The sequence below is a fragment of the Phoca vitulina genome, unplaced genomic scaffold, assembly GCF_004348235.1.
Source record: "Phoca vitulina isolate PV1807 unplaced genomic scaffold, GSC_HSeal_1.0 scaffold4, whole genome shotgun sequence".
Lineage (NCBI taxonomy): Eukaryota > Metazoa > Chordata > Mammalia > Carnivora > Phocidae > Phoca > Phoca vitulina.
Window position 1 is genome coordinate 26,233,081 of NW_022589707.1, and position 16,614 is coordinate 26,249,694.

Here is a 16,614-nt window from a genome sequence, read left to right on the forward strand (position 1 = left end):
CCCATTATATAGTTGGTAACAAAAAAAAATCTCTTAATCTTAAATGCCAACTTCTGTATGAAGATTCTCACATATGATGCTTGACGGAGGACTTCAGCGAGAGGGGCCTAGATGGGTCATAAGATGCACTTTCTTGAGATGCCTGGGTGGCTCAGTCGGTTAAGTGGTTAAGTGTCTGCCCTCGGCTCCGGTCATGATCCCAGGGTCCTGGGACTGAGTCCCACATTGGGAATCATTGCTCAGCAGGGAGCCTACTTCTCCCTCTGCTTATGCTCTCTATCCCTGACAAATAAATAAATAAATATGCTCTCTATCCCTCTGCTTATGCTCTCTATCATATATATGATATAATGTAATGTAACATATCTGCAATATTTACCATTTTAAAATATACGAGTAGAGTGATTTTTTTACTAGTAGAGTGTTTTAACAGCATATTAGAAAATAAAATCAACCGCATGTTAGAACATCACATCTTTCATTTGAACAAATAATTAATTTAAAAATTCCATTTTAACTATAATGAAATGATAAAGAATAAAATACTCCCCTGAATACCAGCAAAAATTATAAGGAGATATAGACTTCTATATTTTTCTTAAGTTAATGTAAATATTTGGGAGGAGCCCTCCACAAAAGCCCTTTGTTTTGTAACCAGCCCACCTGGCTTTAAGTCAGAGCTCCATTATATAACAAAGGAAACTCTCTTTCCTTTTGGCCCTTACCCTAGTAAATAAACTATTTACCAGGAGTTGCTTTTACCTGGGGGAAATTTATCTCTACAACCACTCCCTTTGAGGCAATGATGCTTAATCATAAAGCATTTCACTCTTCAAAAAGTTTAAGTCCATATTGATCATTTATTAAGTGGTTTGGTCTTTATAGAGAACTCTACTTTCTTATAATGATATGATGAGTTTGTTTTTTCACTAATTTCAGAGAAAATCTGTGATTGCAACATCAGCTTTTGTACATACTAGAGGATGGGCTTAATTCTGCACTGCTGGTTTTTGCCTTCAATCAATTCAGCTTCAGAGGAAATGTGAATGTTGTTTTAAAAGCAGGTGTGGGGGATTATAGTTATGAGACAGATCGTAGAATCCTTTCATAGGTCCAAACAAATACCTCTGTCAGTTTTCTCTTTCTGCAGCTGCTTCATTGTCCTCTCTCCATGTCTTACTCAAGCTTTGCTAGGGTCTTGTTACTCAAAGTGCGGTCCAGGGAGCTACAGCATCGACATCACCGGAGAGCTTGTTAGAATTCAGAATGTCAGGCCCAGTTCCTGATTTACGGAGTCCAAATCTGCACTTTAACAAGATCTCCAGGTTATTCGTATGCACATTACACTTCAAGAAGCTGTGATCTTGGCGAAACTTGAAAATGCACATTCTCTGAAAGCATTTAAAAAGTATATGCCAGCAAATACTACTTTCCAATGTAAGAACTATAAATGAGGAACCCCTCTCCCCCACCCCACACACAATTACATGCAAAAAGAACCTTTACATGATGGGAAGAGCAGTACAACTGAAGCCTGGATGACTTAACGGGGAATCCCAACTCCAAAAGAGGAAGAAACAAACATACTATTAAAGAAATATTTGTAAACAAATTGAAGGAACCATCATTTAGGGTGAATCCTACAGGCTAAGTTGGCCAAGTTGCTTACAGGGAACTGGCAGTTCTTTTCATTTCTATAAACTGAAGGCTTCTTGGAATGTGAAATCAAGAATTACAAACTGGGTGGCAGCCAAGATTATTATTATTATTTTTTTTTTTGGTAGGAAAGGTCCTGAGCTATATTAAACTATCCCATTAGCCACACCCAAAAAAGTATTGTCCTGTAGCAAGATCTGAGGCACCACTGGCCTGTTAACTTAATAAGAAGACAGAGTGGTTTCTTAGGGACCGCTTAAAGTAGCCCAAACCCATCTTGCACAATGAAGTGTTTCATGCTGGGCAGACTTCCCTGCAGATTTTAAGGCTGGGGAAATTTTCCTTTACAAATCTGAATATTTCTTCAACTCTAAGCATCATAAAATCATGAAAATCTTTAGATGAATCCCTAGTTCAATATGCAGCATAGAACCTGCCTGCATTTAATCTGTCCCAGAGATTAATGCTCATCATTCCCGAAGTTCTTCCAGGAAAAATATTTTATAATCTCCTTTTTGTCGTTTTCCTTTGTTTGAATATATTTATGATCACAGTCTTATTGCGTGTATCTACTCTAATAAAATTTTCACATAAGAGAATTCCACTTAGGCTTTCTCTCTCTCAGAAAAAAAAATAGTTTTAATAAAATTGTCTCTTTGTACTAAATCTTTCATGTTTCATGTGGCCCTTCAATCACCTTTAGAATAAATAATATCAATAACTGGCTCTTTTTCAGGGGTCTATTTCAAAATTTTAATTATGATAGGATTCTTCCTCTCATCTAAATAAAATGGATGTCAATAATTCAGTTGATTGCTCACCTGTTTCTTCCACATGATAACGAATGATTTTTTGATGTTTTATTTCCAATGCTTTGACTATGCCCCTTTCATCCCCTTCCACCCCCTACATGGCCCCTGCACAACAAGCCTATGAAATTGATTGAGTATGCTAAGTACTCTGTGGAGATTTTCATTTTGTTTATATTATTTAACTTAAAATAATGTGGGCTATTCCTGTGACAGCCTCAGGTAGGTCATATCTAAACTGGAGAGGAAGGTTTGGTTTATCTTATGCTTCATTTTATATATTCTAGAGCCATGACTTCTCATTTTCAATATTGGTCCCTATTTTAATATTGATTAGTGATTATCTGTCACTTTGTGAGAAAATATGTATGTAAAAAGTATTTGCCATTGCATACACGTCTGTTTGGTGATTTCTTCACTTGGGTGCGTTGTAGTTTACAAAGTTTTAATCAGAAAGAATATTAAACTTTGTTAGATCATTTAAGACAAAGTTCTAAAGACATCAAGATCATATTTGTGGTCCATTTAGTTTTTCTTTGTCTCATAGGAAAACTTTGTAAACCTTCACCCTTCACAGCCAGCTAAAGTGTTCAATTCATTGGGCTGTATGGGAAAGGGGAGGAGGAGAAAGGGGAAAGGAAGAGAAGAATGGGTGGATGGATCAGTGCTAGCCCTTGCCAACACTGGGAAATATAACTGTGCCCTATGGTAGGGTCTAGCATTATTATTATTATTCCAAAGCACAGACAGCATTATTATTTTAGATGTGAGTGAAGAATCAGGAGGAGAAATGAGTATGGGGATCACAATAGTTGTTATCACTATAGAAAAATGTTTGTTACATTTTTATATGTGTAAAATGGAATATTATAATGTTGTTCTATAATAACACCTAATACCTTAGTAGAAATTACAAATATATGTATAATTTTTTTACTAATATACATATATACATACAAATGCTATCACACACTGCTATTGCAATTTTAAATTGTGTAAGCCTATTGAAAAGCAGTATGACAATATACAACCACACCATTAATATGATTGCATACTTCAATCCAGTTTTTCTGCTTTTGAAAATTTATCATGAGAAAATTACCCTTTAAGAGGAAAAAAATCATATATGGTTTTCCCTGGGATTTCCAAGATTAAACAACTGCTAATAAGACTAGATAACATATTAAAAGATTTACCAAGTGACAGGAAATTTCCAACCAAGTGAGAAAAGATACAAAATATGGCCTCTGTTTAGAAAAATATATGCTTAGTCTAAATAAAAATTAATACTGTAATTATTAATATTTTACGTGTCAAGCTGTCAAGTACTGAGGAGAAATATCATCATTGTGCTTTTGATACATATTAAAGATGTCTTTGTTAAAGATAGTGAAATTTTATGAAATTTACAACAGATAGGAATAATGGTATTTGAAAAATATTTTTCTGACCTAAGCTAAAGTGTAGGGCCTAGAGCTCAGATCATAAAGGGAAGGAAAGGGTGTGCTCAGGATAGCAGGGTGTGAGGCTTGGGGAGGGCTCAGGGATCAGAAGGGGGCAGAGTGAGGAGGGTACAGGGAACTCAGTTACAAGTTTGAGGGGAGCTCTTACCACTGAGGACTTGGAGCTGACTCCATTGATCAGAGAAAGGGAAAAAAAAAGGTGCTTCTCAGGGCAGGAAAGGTGACATGACTGAATGATGAATGAAAAAGAAGAATTTGGCTGAAAGGGAGAACAAATTTTTGAACAGCTATGCACACATGCTAGAAATAGCAAATCATCTCTGTAGTGATTAAGAGCCTAGACTCTGGTGTCAGATTCTCTTGGCTCAAATCCTGACTCCCATTATGATCTTGGGAAAATCCTTCAACTGCAGGGCAACAGTTTACTCTTCTGAAAAATGGGGATGATGATAAAAGCCATATCATAGGGTTATCATGCAGATTAAATAAATGCCTAGCAGGTAATACATGCTCACCAAATATCAATGTTAGTGTTTGTACCAGAGATATTCTCCTGCTGGTATCAGGCATGAAGGATTCCAGCCAGTTTCCCCTCAGTAAAAGAAGCATGTTAATCCTTGCTACTTGCCTCACTGGGAAATTGTGTGTTTACCCCTGCAACTTTCCAAATGACTTCTTGTTTCACTGTTTCAGTTAGCTGAGCCAGCAGTTGGCTGGACCCGGTATGCCATTCAGCTAGAGAAGGAGGTCCTGCTTACTGCCCTTCCCTCCCCTTTTGTTACTGGCAGGTGCTTGATGACAAGCTACTGGGAGGCAGGGAAAGAAAAGAATGCTCCAAAGATGACCTTTTGCTCTGATCTCTTCCTGATGCATTTATGTCTGGGAGAAATATTTGCCCTTGCTTACGTGCTGTTTCCCACTCTGAGTCATGTCTCTTCCTTTCTCTCATCATTTTCCACCCCTACCTTTTCCTATAATGGCAAAAACCACTTCTCCAGCGTGCAGCCAAGCTGAGTGACCTAACACGTCCAAGTGCAGGCGGATAGGTGTCTCTGTCCTATTTTTGGATAATTGTTGAAGTGGTGTCCTCTGATTTCTCTGACTGCTGCATGGTCTTCTTTCTTTGCTGCAGACACATGGCAACAGTCAATAGCACAGAGAGGCAAGGTGGGAGAGAGACAGATGGTCAGAAGTTGTAGTTGCGTTTTTACTTTAACTTTTGCTTTTCAGCATTGTCTTTAGGGCACATGGTGGTAGCAGAGCCTTCACACCCGCTTCCAGGGCCCTTTTCCTTCAATAAGACATAAGTAACCTTTCTTTATGGAAAAAAGAAAAGTCTTTAGATGACTTCAACCCCCTTTATCCCTGTTCGTTTTCCATTGTCCCTTTCACTGGAGATTTGGGGGCAGGAATGTCCAAAAGCAAAGCTGTGATGGGTGAGGATTGTGACTTTGGAGCCTCCTGTTTTCCCTTTTTCTGTCCCAACTTCCTCTTTGGTACTCTCATGTGGAGCTCAGGTCAAAGCCCTCACTCTCAGGTCCCTTATGTAGTTTTCAATATCCCCTTCTCAGGTCCTTCATTCACATAAAGTAATGGATGACTGGTCATAGATTGAAATGTTACCCCACCCAAGGGCATCTTTTACTTAAACAAGCATCCAAGTGTAAGGTTCCATTGGTGGTAGTTCAGATATAGTCCAAAGAAAAAGGCTGAGGAGCAGGTACAAAAATGTCTTAAAAATATAACAAAGGGTCCCTTCTTTTGCTCATTTTGCCGTTTGGGGGTGAACAGGGAGAGGAAACTGGGATGATTAAATTATGGAAGCCTGGATTGTTTTTATTCCTAAAAATTATTGCCTGAATATCTAGTATATCTTAATCCTCTGCTTCCTCATCCTTTAATTCTTTCCCTTGTCCTTCCATACACATAGATATACCTTGAAGGAAAGAAATATACTAAATCCTGGTTTATGATAAGTTGCGTTTAGTGGTGGTAATTTTTCACTGCAGTACTACCTACATTTTTTTTTTTTTTTTAGTTTCTTAATATGTAGCCTTTTTAACATTCTTTAAGCTCTTTTTATCTTAAATAAACATTCTAAAATGACAAAGTTGCAAGCTAAAGAAACTGAGCCATTATTGATCATATATGATTATTATGCTATTTAATTTGTCCTGGGATTCAAATGAGACGATGTATAGGACTGTGTTTTCTAAAATGTAAAACTCCATAAAACAGTCTTTTACTATTATACATTTCAAAATGAGAAATAGGATAGTAAAAGAAATAGCAATATTTAAAAAATACCAGAATGTTTCCAAATGAGCTTTTAAGTGCTAGTATTTCCTACCACTGAGATGTGAAAATACATTTCATTCAAATAAGAGAATTGAGAGTAAGGACAAGCATTACCCCAAAGGATGAAATACACCTAACCTGTTTTACATACATTTTTGTTGTCCCAACTTGATGATTCATGAGTGAGAAAATGGCGAGCAAGGAAATCTTATTAGAATCAGTACATTTCAAACCTCTCTTGAAAATAAAGAAAATTATTAAGTTGAAATGTGATTCCCATCTCAGCTCTGCAGTCAGTCCTAGTTTTCTTCATTTATGCACATGGTCATTCATTCAGAAAATAGTGATTGAGCTCACTGACTGCTGGGCATCATTTCAGAATCTCCAGAAACACAGATGAAGTCATGTTTTTGGTTCTCAAAGACCATCTAGCAGTCTAGAAGGGTTTAACAGGGTTAGTTTTACCATGTGGGAAGTGATAATAGGGGTTTGCACAAGATTTTATCTGAAGACACAGAAGAGGCACTTGATGTGGAGGAGTTTTAGAAGCGGGGGTGGGACAGGCCACGAGGAGGGACGTTGGCATGGGGACAGAGGAGAGGGTTGGGCACACAAGAACAGAATGGCACTTCAGTGAGGGCTAGAGTAGGCCCTGGCTGAAGACAGCAATGGGTTGAGAGTGAAGGCCTTGTATCCATAGTTTGAGTTTGGATTTTGGTCTAAGGGCAGTCACATACAATTGATTGTTTTATGCAAGAGAATATCAGGGGAGTTTTGATAAGATCACTCTATTTTTTGAAAAGGAAGATGGATTGGAGAAGATCATTGAAGGCTGGAAGTGAGGCCCATTGAGGCTGTGACAACTAGCTAGGCAAAAGATGAAGATGGCAACGATTACGGTCTTATAGCAGTGATTTTGGTAGAAACATCTTCAAATAAAATATATTTTAATTAATTAAAAAATAGAATTAAACATTATTTTCAGAGAAAATGTAACAACAATAAAGAATCAGAATTGTTAAAGGTCTAGGAATCCCCGTCATGGAGAATCAAAGGCACATACTCATTTTCACAATCAACTGAAGATTGAAAAGTAAATGTATTCGTTATTATCTTTATCGCACATCAGCCCTCTAATTGATAGAAAATCTGTGATTTTTAAAAAATTCCTGGTCTGAACAGCTAGATTGGTTTGCATATACATAGGCAAGTCTTTATCCTACTGAAGTCCCAGAAAGCAATGAGATGGGAAGCTCCTGAGATCCTTTAGTTCAATCCTTTCATTAGAGATAAGAAAACTGAAACCGAGATTAAACCCTTTGCAGGTGACACACCTCAGTAATGGCAGTGCTGAGCCTGGAATCCAGATGCCTAATCTGGAGGGCAGGGCCCTTTTCACTGCACTGGAACAGCTTCCCAAGAAAGGCATCTAAAGAAATTAATGGGATGTGGATGACTATTGAAAAGAGGAGATTTTTAAGTTCTTCAAAACTATAAAAAGCATTTTAGAAAGCCAAACACCTGCTTTATTATTAGAGGTTGGTCATTTTTCCAGATTAACTGACGAGAAAATCCATGCCAATATCAGCAACTACTCTTCTCATACTCACTTTCCAAAACTAATTTTGGACTCTCGTCGGGCTTCATGATACCAGTATCCAAGTACATGTGATTTATATTGTTTTACTTTCTTATTTAAAAAATTGAAAACAGAAATATCAGTTTATTTAGGATTAGCAAGAGACTTCCATTTCATGAGGAAGATGAAGTATGATGGGTTTGTGAACAATTCATTGCGTATACTATTCATCAAATGATAGAAAAATTTATAGGGAACTTGATTAAGTACTGGGAAAACAAATAATTAAATTACCAATCCCATAATTTTTCGCAGATATATTCCTGAATAAGCAGTAACTCATGTATTTTTTTCTATTACGGGTTTGTAACAAGGTTTAAAAAGGTTCTTTATTGATCAGTTTCTTATCTAATGTAATAAAAACAATGAACACATTTTATGGGTTTTTAGAAAGTTTATTACAAATACTCATCTATTTGCCCCACCCTCAAATAAAAGAACCAACATATTTGCATATGAAACCTGAATCCACTTGGTACAAAATTTCAGTCTTTGAAATAAAATAATTAATGGCAAATCTCAAAAAAAATTAATTTTAATGAATAATCAATGCTATTCAGAAATACGGAAATCATATGTCTCACCTGCTAAAAGTTAATGTTTTGCTATATATTTTGGCTTTAAAACTTATCGATAGCTATTTGAAAAGATATGATTTATTTAAGCTTATGATTTATTTAAATGCATGTTTTATTAATCAAATACTTTTGGCCAATCAACATATCCAAATATTTTTAAAAACACTTTAAATACAACTATATAGTTGTATAGTTTATAGTATAACTGTAAAGTCACGAGACTGATCTTTTTAACTAACATAAAATCTATGTCGTCAAATGAGTGGTAATGTTTTAAGGTAATGATCAAGAGAATCTTTTCTAAGGATGCTACAATGGCCTAGAGGCAGTTTTGAAGTCTCTTTTGTAGCTTCTCTTCAAAAGGATAGGAGTTTCATAATTTAATCATTTGTTTACTTTGGCCCCCAATAGTATTCCAGTTAAATCATCCTTTATATTCACCAGTCCTGGCAATTTGGAAAAGTAAAATTAATCTTCATTGAATGAAGATTTGTCATCTATGAAGATATTCAAAGGAATGTTAATTCAGGTTCTGATAATAATTCTGAAATTTGAGCATTTACACACTTTTAAGATGTGTAAATTATAGTAACCACTTACATCATAGACATCTTTTGTACATGCCTATCATTTTGGAATAATGAGATTTTTAAAACAACAGTGACTCATAACATTGAAATAGGACTCTACAATTCAAAAGTGATAAGAATAATTTTATACTGTGTAACAAATCCCATATCAGACAACATCATGAAAGTCTGTATCTGTTAATCTTTTACATATATATATATATATGTATAGTAGCTCAAGAGCATGGGCCCAAAAAATTGACAACTTTCCTGTAAGTCTCTCTCCATGAATCACTGTAGTTGAAATAGTACTTAAGTGTCAGAAATAGCCTTTATGTAAAATGTTATTAAATAGCACCAGTATTACTTGAAGGTAAAGTGAGACATTAACAGGAATGCAATACAAGTTTAATTTCTTTTTTTGTTTTTTTCTTTTTAAAGATTTTATTTATCTGAGAGAGAGAGAGAACGCAAGCAGGGGAAGGGGCAGAGGCAGAAGGAGAAGCAGACACCCCACTGAGCAGGGAGCCTCATGCAGGGCTCGATCCCCAGACTCCGGGATAATGACCCGAGCCAAAGGCAGACACCCAGCTGACTGAGCCACCCAGGCGCCCCACAAGTTTAATTTCTAACTACAAGAGCGAAAGCATCTCCCAGATGAAATACCAATTAGATTTGGATTAATTTTAAGGTCACAGCCAGAAAAAGCTCAGTCATAAAACATTTCAGGATTTTGCTTGGAAAAATTAGAAAGAAAAACCTTGTATATCACTCTTTTACATTCTATTCCCAAAGAAGATATATATGCTTACATAATCAAGACAGTGCAATCTCACCAATGAAGTTCCCCATGAAAGAGACATTTACTCATTCTATATATTAGTTCAACAAGATAACAAATATAATAAAAGTACTTAAAAGCAATCTGATTAGAGCAACATTTACATTAAGTACAAAATATACAGTACAATGAAACATCTTATTAAATAGACCTGTAGGTTAACAATATCTTATTTAAAGGTACACACGTTCATTATCTATTTTCACATTTATTTGTCCTATTATATTTGATAGCGCCTATCACCACTGCATGCTTTTGTTACTATAATTTCTAGGATCTTTGTATATTTTTTTTGTAAGTATTCCCATGACTTTATCTGCAAAGGTAATTTTAAAAGTATTACTTTCAGAGTAAAAAAATAAGAAATTCCATAATTTTACAAGCAGTTGTGCACAGAACTATTACAGTGTTTGAGAAATGTCCCTTGATCTTTATAAATTCATCATTATAAAATGTATACTTTTGTACTAAAGTAAAAACTGCCTTTAAAATTAAGTGTTGCCAACCCATTGTATAATTCTGGCTCTAAAGTTAGAAGTGAAATCCTTGACTATTAATTAGAAAAGCATTATTTGAAAAGATCTGCCAATAAACATTTCTAAATGTGGTTGCCAATCTTAAAAATTTTCTTAATTAGAACAGTTGGGAACGCTTAGAACAGAACAGTAGTGCTTTTACATTATAACAACCAAGAAGTATTACAGTATCCAGAACTCCAGACCTGGGGTCCCAGTGTTCAGTCATGACTCAGTTGCAGGCTGACAGAAGAGAAGCTGCGTCCTACACTTGTGCACAATGGGGCAATGACAACATCTGTTATACTCTTCCATATTGTCTGCACCGAAGGCAGGACCATTAGGCAGGTCTTTACAAAAGGCATTATAATCCTGGAATGGAGGAAGAGATTTGTGTAAGGATTATTGGTGTTGCCAAATGAGGCCACTGACTCTTACACATGCATGAAAAGATATAATAATGGCCTAATTCACCTAAATTTGAACATTTGAAACAAGTCAATAAACAGTGACCCACATAGTGATAAGATGCACAGAGATATGTTGCTTAAAAAAATAAACAGGCACGTAGATGATAACACCAGTATTCTTTCTATAGGTGGCATGCTATCTGAAACAGTAAAACAAAAAAATAAATAAAACGGTAAATGTATCTACCTGATCTCTGCCCCTAAACATTAACCTGCTTAATTCTTCGTATTTCCCTGGAGTTGTGCTTGCTGGTAGCCTTTCCTGTTGCCTCATTCCACTTCCCTACCCCTTGAGCCAGGCTGGGTTGGACACTCCCTTTTTGTGCTTCTAAAGTACTACAGCAAAATTTCTTAATCCTTAAATTTACCAAAGGGTATCATAAGTAGATGGCTATACTTCTGTCTTTTCTACTTGAATGGAAGCTCTTTAAGTGAAGACATCCTTGACCTTTATTAAAGGTTGGGCTGAAGTGAACTTAGCACTGTCACGCTTAATATTACTAATTTTTCATAATAATTACATACACTGAAAAGAGCTGTGTGGTAGAGTTAAAAGAACTCTGCAATCATGTCAGAACTCTTAGACAAAACAAAACAAAAAAACCCAGACTATCCTGAAATTATTTTTTCCATATGTCTTTTCTTAAGATGACTGCAAATGTTCATATTCCTCAGGCTGATTAATTTTCTCTGTAATCCTCTGAATAATGCTCTCTATTGTAGTAGTGCTATTTGAGCACAAAAGTATCTTTGAATTCTCAGGAATTGCTGGTAGCCTGAATGGAATTTTTATTATTATCTGTATGGGCACAAGGAACTAAGGTTGATTTTCTTGGTTTGCTATTAAAATGTGACTTAAATAAAGGTCTGTTGTGCTTAGCCAACAGGGAAGGGAAGATCAGGCAACTGTCGGATTGATTGAGATATTTTTAGAATACTGAATTATTCATATGGACTGCATACACATTTATATTTATCTCATATTTTGTTCCAAGTGCTAAGACTTAAAGAAATGTTTAAAGAAAACTAATTACTAGGTGTTTCAAAGCTAAACAGTTGAATAGAAACCCGAATGATGACAACTTTTGACTTTTTACCATTATGTTTCTCATTTGATGTGTGGCCTTGGGCATATCACTACAAATGAAAGTAGAACAGGAGCTCTTACAGATTGGCTATAAGGATTAACGCTTACTATGCACCCTTGAAATGTCTATATGATGCTGTCATTATAATGTACATATGATGCCATCATATATAAGTAGAACAATTTGAAGTCAGAATATACAGTGAAAACAAAACAATCTCAAATTGAAGTTTAAATCAGAAAGCTTCCTAACCGAATCTACTTCACTGAGAATATACTTTCCACTCTTCCTTAGGATAAGACATTTTCTATCCCATAACTTCTTAGATCTCTATGTCCTAAAAGGGAATGAAGCACAGGACAAAAGTGGACTTTCCAGTTCAGCAAAGTACAACTGCTTACTTTTGAGACTTCAGTTGATAGGATGTGGTAAACTCATTTTATTTTCTTTAAGTTGTTGTTCTCTCACTGTGGGTCAGAGGATCCAATGATCCAAACACTTCTGTTTTTTTTGTTTTAAAGCTTTTATTTATTTATTTAAGAGAGAGAGCACGAAGGGGGTGAAGGGCAGAGGGAGAAGCAGACTCCCCCCTGAGTAGGGAGCCCGATGAGGGACTTGATCCAGGGATTCCTGGATCATGACCTGAGCCGAAGGCAGACACTTAACCGACTTAGCCAGCCAGGCACCCGATCCAAACATTTCTTAAAGAAATCTTATAACTTATAAGATTATACATTCCTCCATTGGACAAAGCCCTTGGGACAGAGACTTTTTCTTAGCTTTGTATTAACTGTAGTGTCATGTAGATTGCATTGTCATAGCAATTTGCTATATTAAAAATCTCTTCCAGAAGTGAAATTGCTACTACTATATTTCTATAAGTTGGACTATCTATTTGAACTGCATCCCAGCAAAAACAAACGGTAAGGGAGCTCCAGCCACATTTCTTTGATATGATCCCCTTATGACCAATAATCTGCTCTTGCCAAATGGTGGCTATCTCAGTCTGAATGTGGTATGGTATCAAAACAACCCACTGGTCCCTCATGACCTGTACTTCTGACCTAGGATCCAACATCACCAGATTGAGTTCTGGGTGGTGGTGGTGTTGTTATTTGTTTGTTTAAGGAATCTAAAATCAGATCCATTGTGACGATGTGATGTGGTTCGAATATCTAATACTGCACACTTTCATAACTCTGGTTCACAACCTCTGGTAATAACAACCCCTAACCCCTGCCAAAAGAAAAAAAAGAAAGAAGGAGAAGTAAAACAATGCAGAAGAAAGGCTCACTCAAATAGGTTTGTTTTTTTATAAGGCCTCTCCTTGATCTGGTCTTATCATGTCATGGGAATGTAATCCATTAATGATAAATCTATTTTATCAAGATAGTTTTAAACTAACTTTTAAGCATTTTTTTGTTTGAAGTAACTCCTCTACTTGCAATCACAGCTGCCTGATGATGAATGGATGATTGTTAAATATTAATGACCCACATGATTGTAATTTGAAAAACAAGCTGAGGTTAAATAATACATTTTATGTGTCTGAAAAAGAAATGGTTTGATGATTCACCACTGGAAGCACTGCCCACAAAAAAACACCTTCTGTTTTCAGGACAGCCAGGTGAAGAGAAGCATCATTTGGTAACTGTAGCTTTACTTCTATCTTTCCACCATTTAGTAAATGAAAACCATTTTGTTTTCAATTCCTGAGCGAGTGCTTTAGGAAAGCCCAGCTTTGTTGATTATAAATATGGCAGTCTGTGTTTCCAAACAGCTTAATAGCCAACATTTCACAATATGCTATGTGGTCACTCAGTTTTTCATATTTTTTAAAGAGGTTAGATGACTGGTTTTGGTTAATTGGGAATCCAAAATTTTATGGGCTGGCTTAGGCCTCTTTTAAAAAATCCATGTGCTACTGTCAGACTATGAGCTAACTATACATCTGGCCTTTGTGAATTTGCTTATGTATAAAGGCAGAGATTTTCATTCCTCTGGCAGTCTTTTGTCACTTTCAATATATTTTAGTTGTTTTCCATCTTTAGTGATCAAATTAAATTGGTGTTCTTTGTCTTTTACTTACTTGAATTTTTATTTATCCTTTTTTATTTTTAAGATTTATTTATTTATTTGAGAGAGAGAGAGACAGCATGTGAGTAGGGGGAGGGAAGAAGGAAGAGGGAGAGAAAGAATCCTCAAGCTGACTCCACACTGAGCGCCAAGCCTGACACAAGGTTCCATCTCTTGACCCTGAGATCATGACCTCAGCTGAAATCAAGAGTTGGTCATTTAACAAACTGAGTCACCCAGGCACCCAGAATTTTTATTTATCCTTTAAAAGACTTTTTAGACTCCTTTTTCTCTATGAAGCCTTCCCAGTGCCTCCCTCTTCCTCAACAGGTTTAACAGTTTTCCTCAGCATCTACTTCTGTACATAGCCAGCTGCCCTGATATGCTGAATAAACTGAAGGCAGATCCTACATCTTACTCATCCTTGGCCCAGTGCCCAGCACAAACTAAGCACTCAATAAATTTATCTGCTTGAGCTAACTAGCTAGCTAAGAAACTAAAAGAAATTGATTTACAAGGTAAAGGGGAATTGAGAATAATTTTTAACTTCTAACAATGAACACAACATGTGTTAGGGTGTGGCAATAGCATATGAAGTGATTAGGAAAGACATGGAGGCATTTAGGATTATACATTTTGCCAGGACTGCCCTAAAGCACAATATTGACAACTGTTGCAATACTGGGGGATGATCATAATGCTCTTTCTCTCAGGACAAAGTAAGTATCTTTTAAAACCATAAATATAATATTTTCCTTTAAAAATTTTTTAGTGCTTAAAAAGTTCTCCAAAGTTTTATGATGCATTTTGAGTGTAAATAAAGTTACTCAAAACATCCTATTAATGCCCAGTAGGTTTCTATACTTATTTTCCCTTTAAGTTGATGCCCCTCCCCATGTTGTCTCATAGGTGAAAAAGTACTTTGGAGTCCTCATTTCATTATCCTGCAGCTTGAGTTTTCATTCATTTCTGTTGGGGGCCCCTCACCTTAATTGCACACACACAGCATCTCCTCTGGTCTCATCCTTACCATTTGCTAGTGGCAGGATTGGAGCAGCCCCTCCATAGCACTGCTTAACCAGGCCTGATATCCCTGTTCAATTATATTGTCACTGGCATTCTGCTCAGAGATCACTTTTGTTTTAGCCCGGGCACAGGTGGTGACTGAATAGAAGGTGATAAAAGAAATAAGAGCCTTGCCCAGAACCACTGGCACAAGTCATAACTCAGCCCTGTAAGAGAACAGCCTGGGGCAGGAAGCATGGCCTCCAGGTCTCCACCTCCAGTCAGCTGGGCCTTATTAACATCAGAAGGAAATTCACACCTGAGGGCGGAGGAACATTACTTCTGTTTAAACTCCTAACTCAACCTATGATTCTAAAGAAAGCACACTGCCCTTCAAGGCCTCCAGGTTCTTGCTACTGTGGCGAGCTGATGCGTGTTCTTCTTACAAGCGCGCCTTGGGAGAAGGGGAGTGCAGCGGGCAGGTGGCAAAGAACATTCCTACGATTCAGAAGGTCGGTCTACCCCGGTGTGCCCCTTCTCACCAGATGTGCAGACAGCTGAGGGTGGCAAAGAGAATTCCTGCAGCGAAGGCCATGGGGATAGCCAGGAACAACGTCAGGAACTTATAGATCACGTATTTGCTGATTTCAAAGAGGGCATTGCTGCAAATCCACACTTTGTCAGAGGAGTGTGTAGACACCGGCTCTGCAATCACATCCTCGAAGCCCACCTGCAGAGGCAAGACACAGGAATCCCCAACTGTCACCCAACCTAAAGCCCGGGGAACCAGGAGTGCTCCGGTGGGAGAAGCGAGGAGAAAGGAGCTGGCTGGGTGCCCTACCTTCTCTTAGGGTGAGGTTGGGCACACAAGAATTTGGCTAAGAATTCCTAGTTACACAGGCGACCCCACCTTATGTGAGTTCCGGGTCCCAGACCCTGGGCGGCTGACCCAGTGGCGAGGGTGGGGGTTGGGGTCCGGGCGGGGGTAAACGGGGCACCCGTGTCCCCAAGCCTTGGCGGGGCCCAGGTTACAGCCCGCCCCAGGCTTCTTCACCTTGAGATGCGAGTTGAGCCGGTGGGGATCCCGGTCGGAGCCCGAGTCCGCGAACTTATCCAGGTCCGCGTAGTCGACGCCGCTGTGGTGGCTGTAGGCATCGTCGTCCATGAAGAGCTGGACGTCTGCTTTCTCAGTCTCCAGCCCCATCGCGGCGCTCGGTGCGCGGCGGCGGCTGCAGCCCGGCCGGCGCGTCCTCCCCTTCCCGTCGCGCCCGGCCCCGCCCCGCCTCGCCTCTCCCCGCGCGGCCCGGGCGGCGGCTGATTCCAGCTGCGGGCTACCGCTGCCGGTGGGGGCCCAACCCGAGCCCGGCCTCGCTGCCGGGCCTGAGGGGCGGGAACCGGACGCAGCCGGAGAGGTGGCTCCCGCCCAGAAGAGTCCCGCCGCCACTTTTTGGCCGGGTTCACGTCTGCCTCCCGGCTGTGAATGCTCCCAACAGGCACATTCCAGCCCTGCACAGGCGGGCGGAGCGTGCCCTGGAGACGAGGACCCGTATTCCCGCCACAGAGGAGCCAGAGAGACCCCTGGGTCTTATCGCTTGATGCTTAGAACT

At 38.4% G+C, this 16,614-nt stretch overlaps 1 protein-coding gene across 1 annotated transcript; it reads right to left on the reverse strand.

The window, feature by feature from the left end:
- Positions 1–9,584: 9,584 nt before the first annotated feature.
- Positions 9,585–16,268, reverse strand: CAV2 (caveolin 2). Its single transcript, XM_032401189.1, has 3 exons — positions 16,062–16,268; positions 15,550–15,737; positions 9,585–10,740 (listed from the first exon to the last, which is right to left on the reverse strand). Exons 1-3 carry the CDS (start codon positions 16,209–16,211, stop codon positions 10,590–10,592), a joined length of 489 nt encoding a protein of 162 aa, XP_032257080.1. The 5' UTR covers positions 16,212–16,268; the 3' UTR covers positions 9,585–10,589.
- Positions 16,269–16,614: the final 346 nt, after the last annotated feature.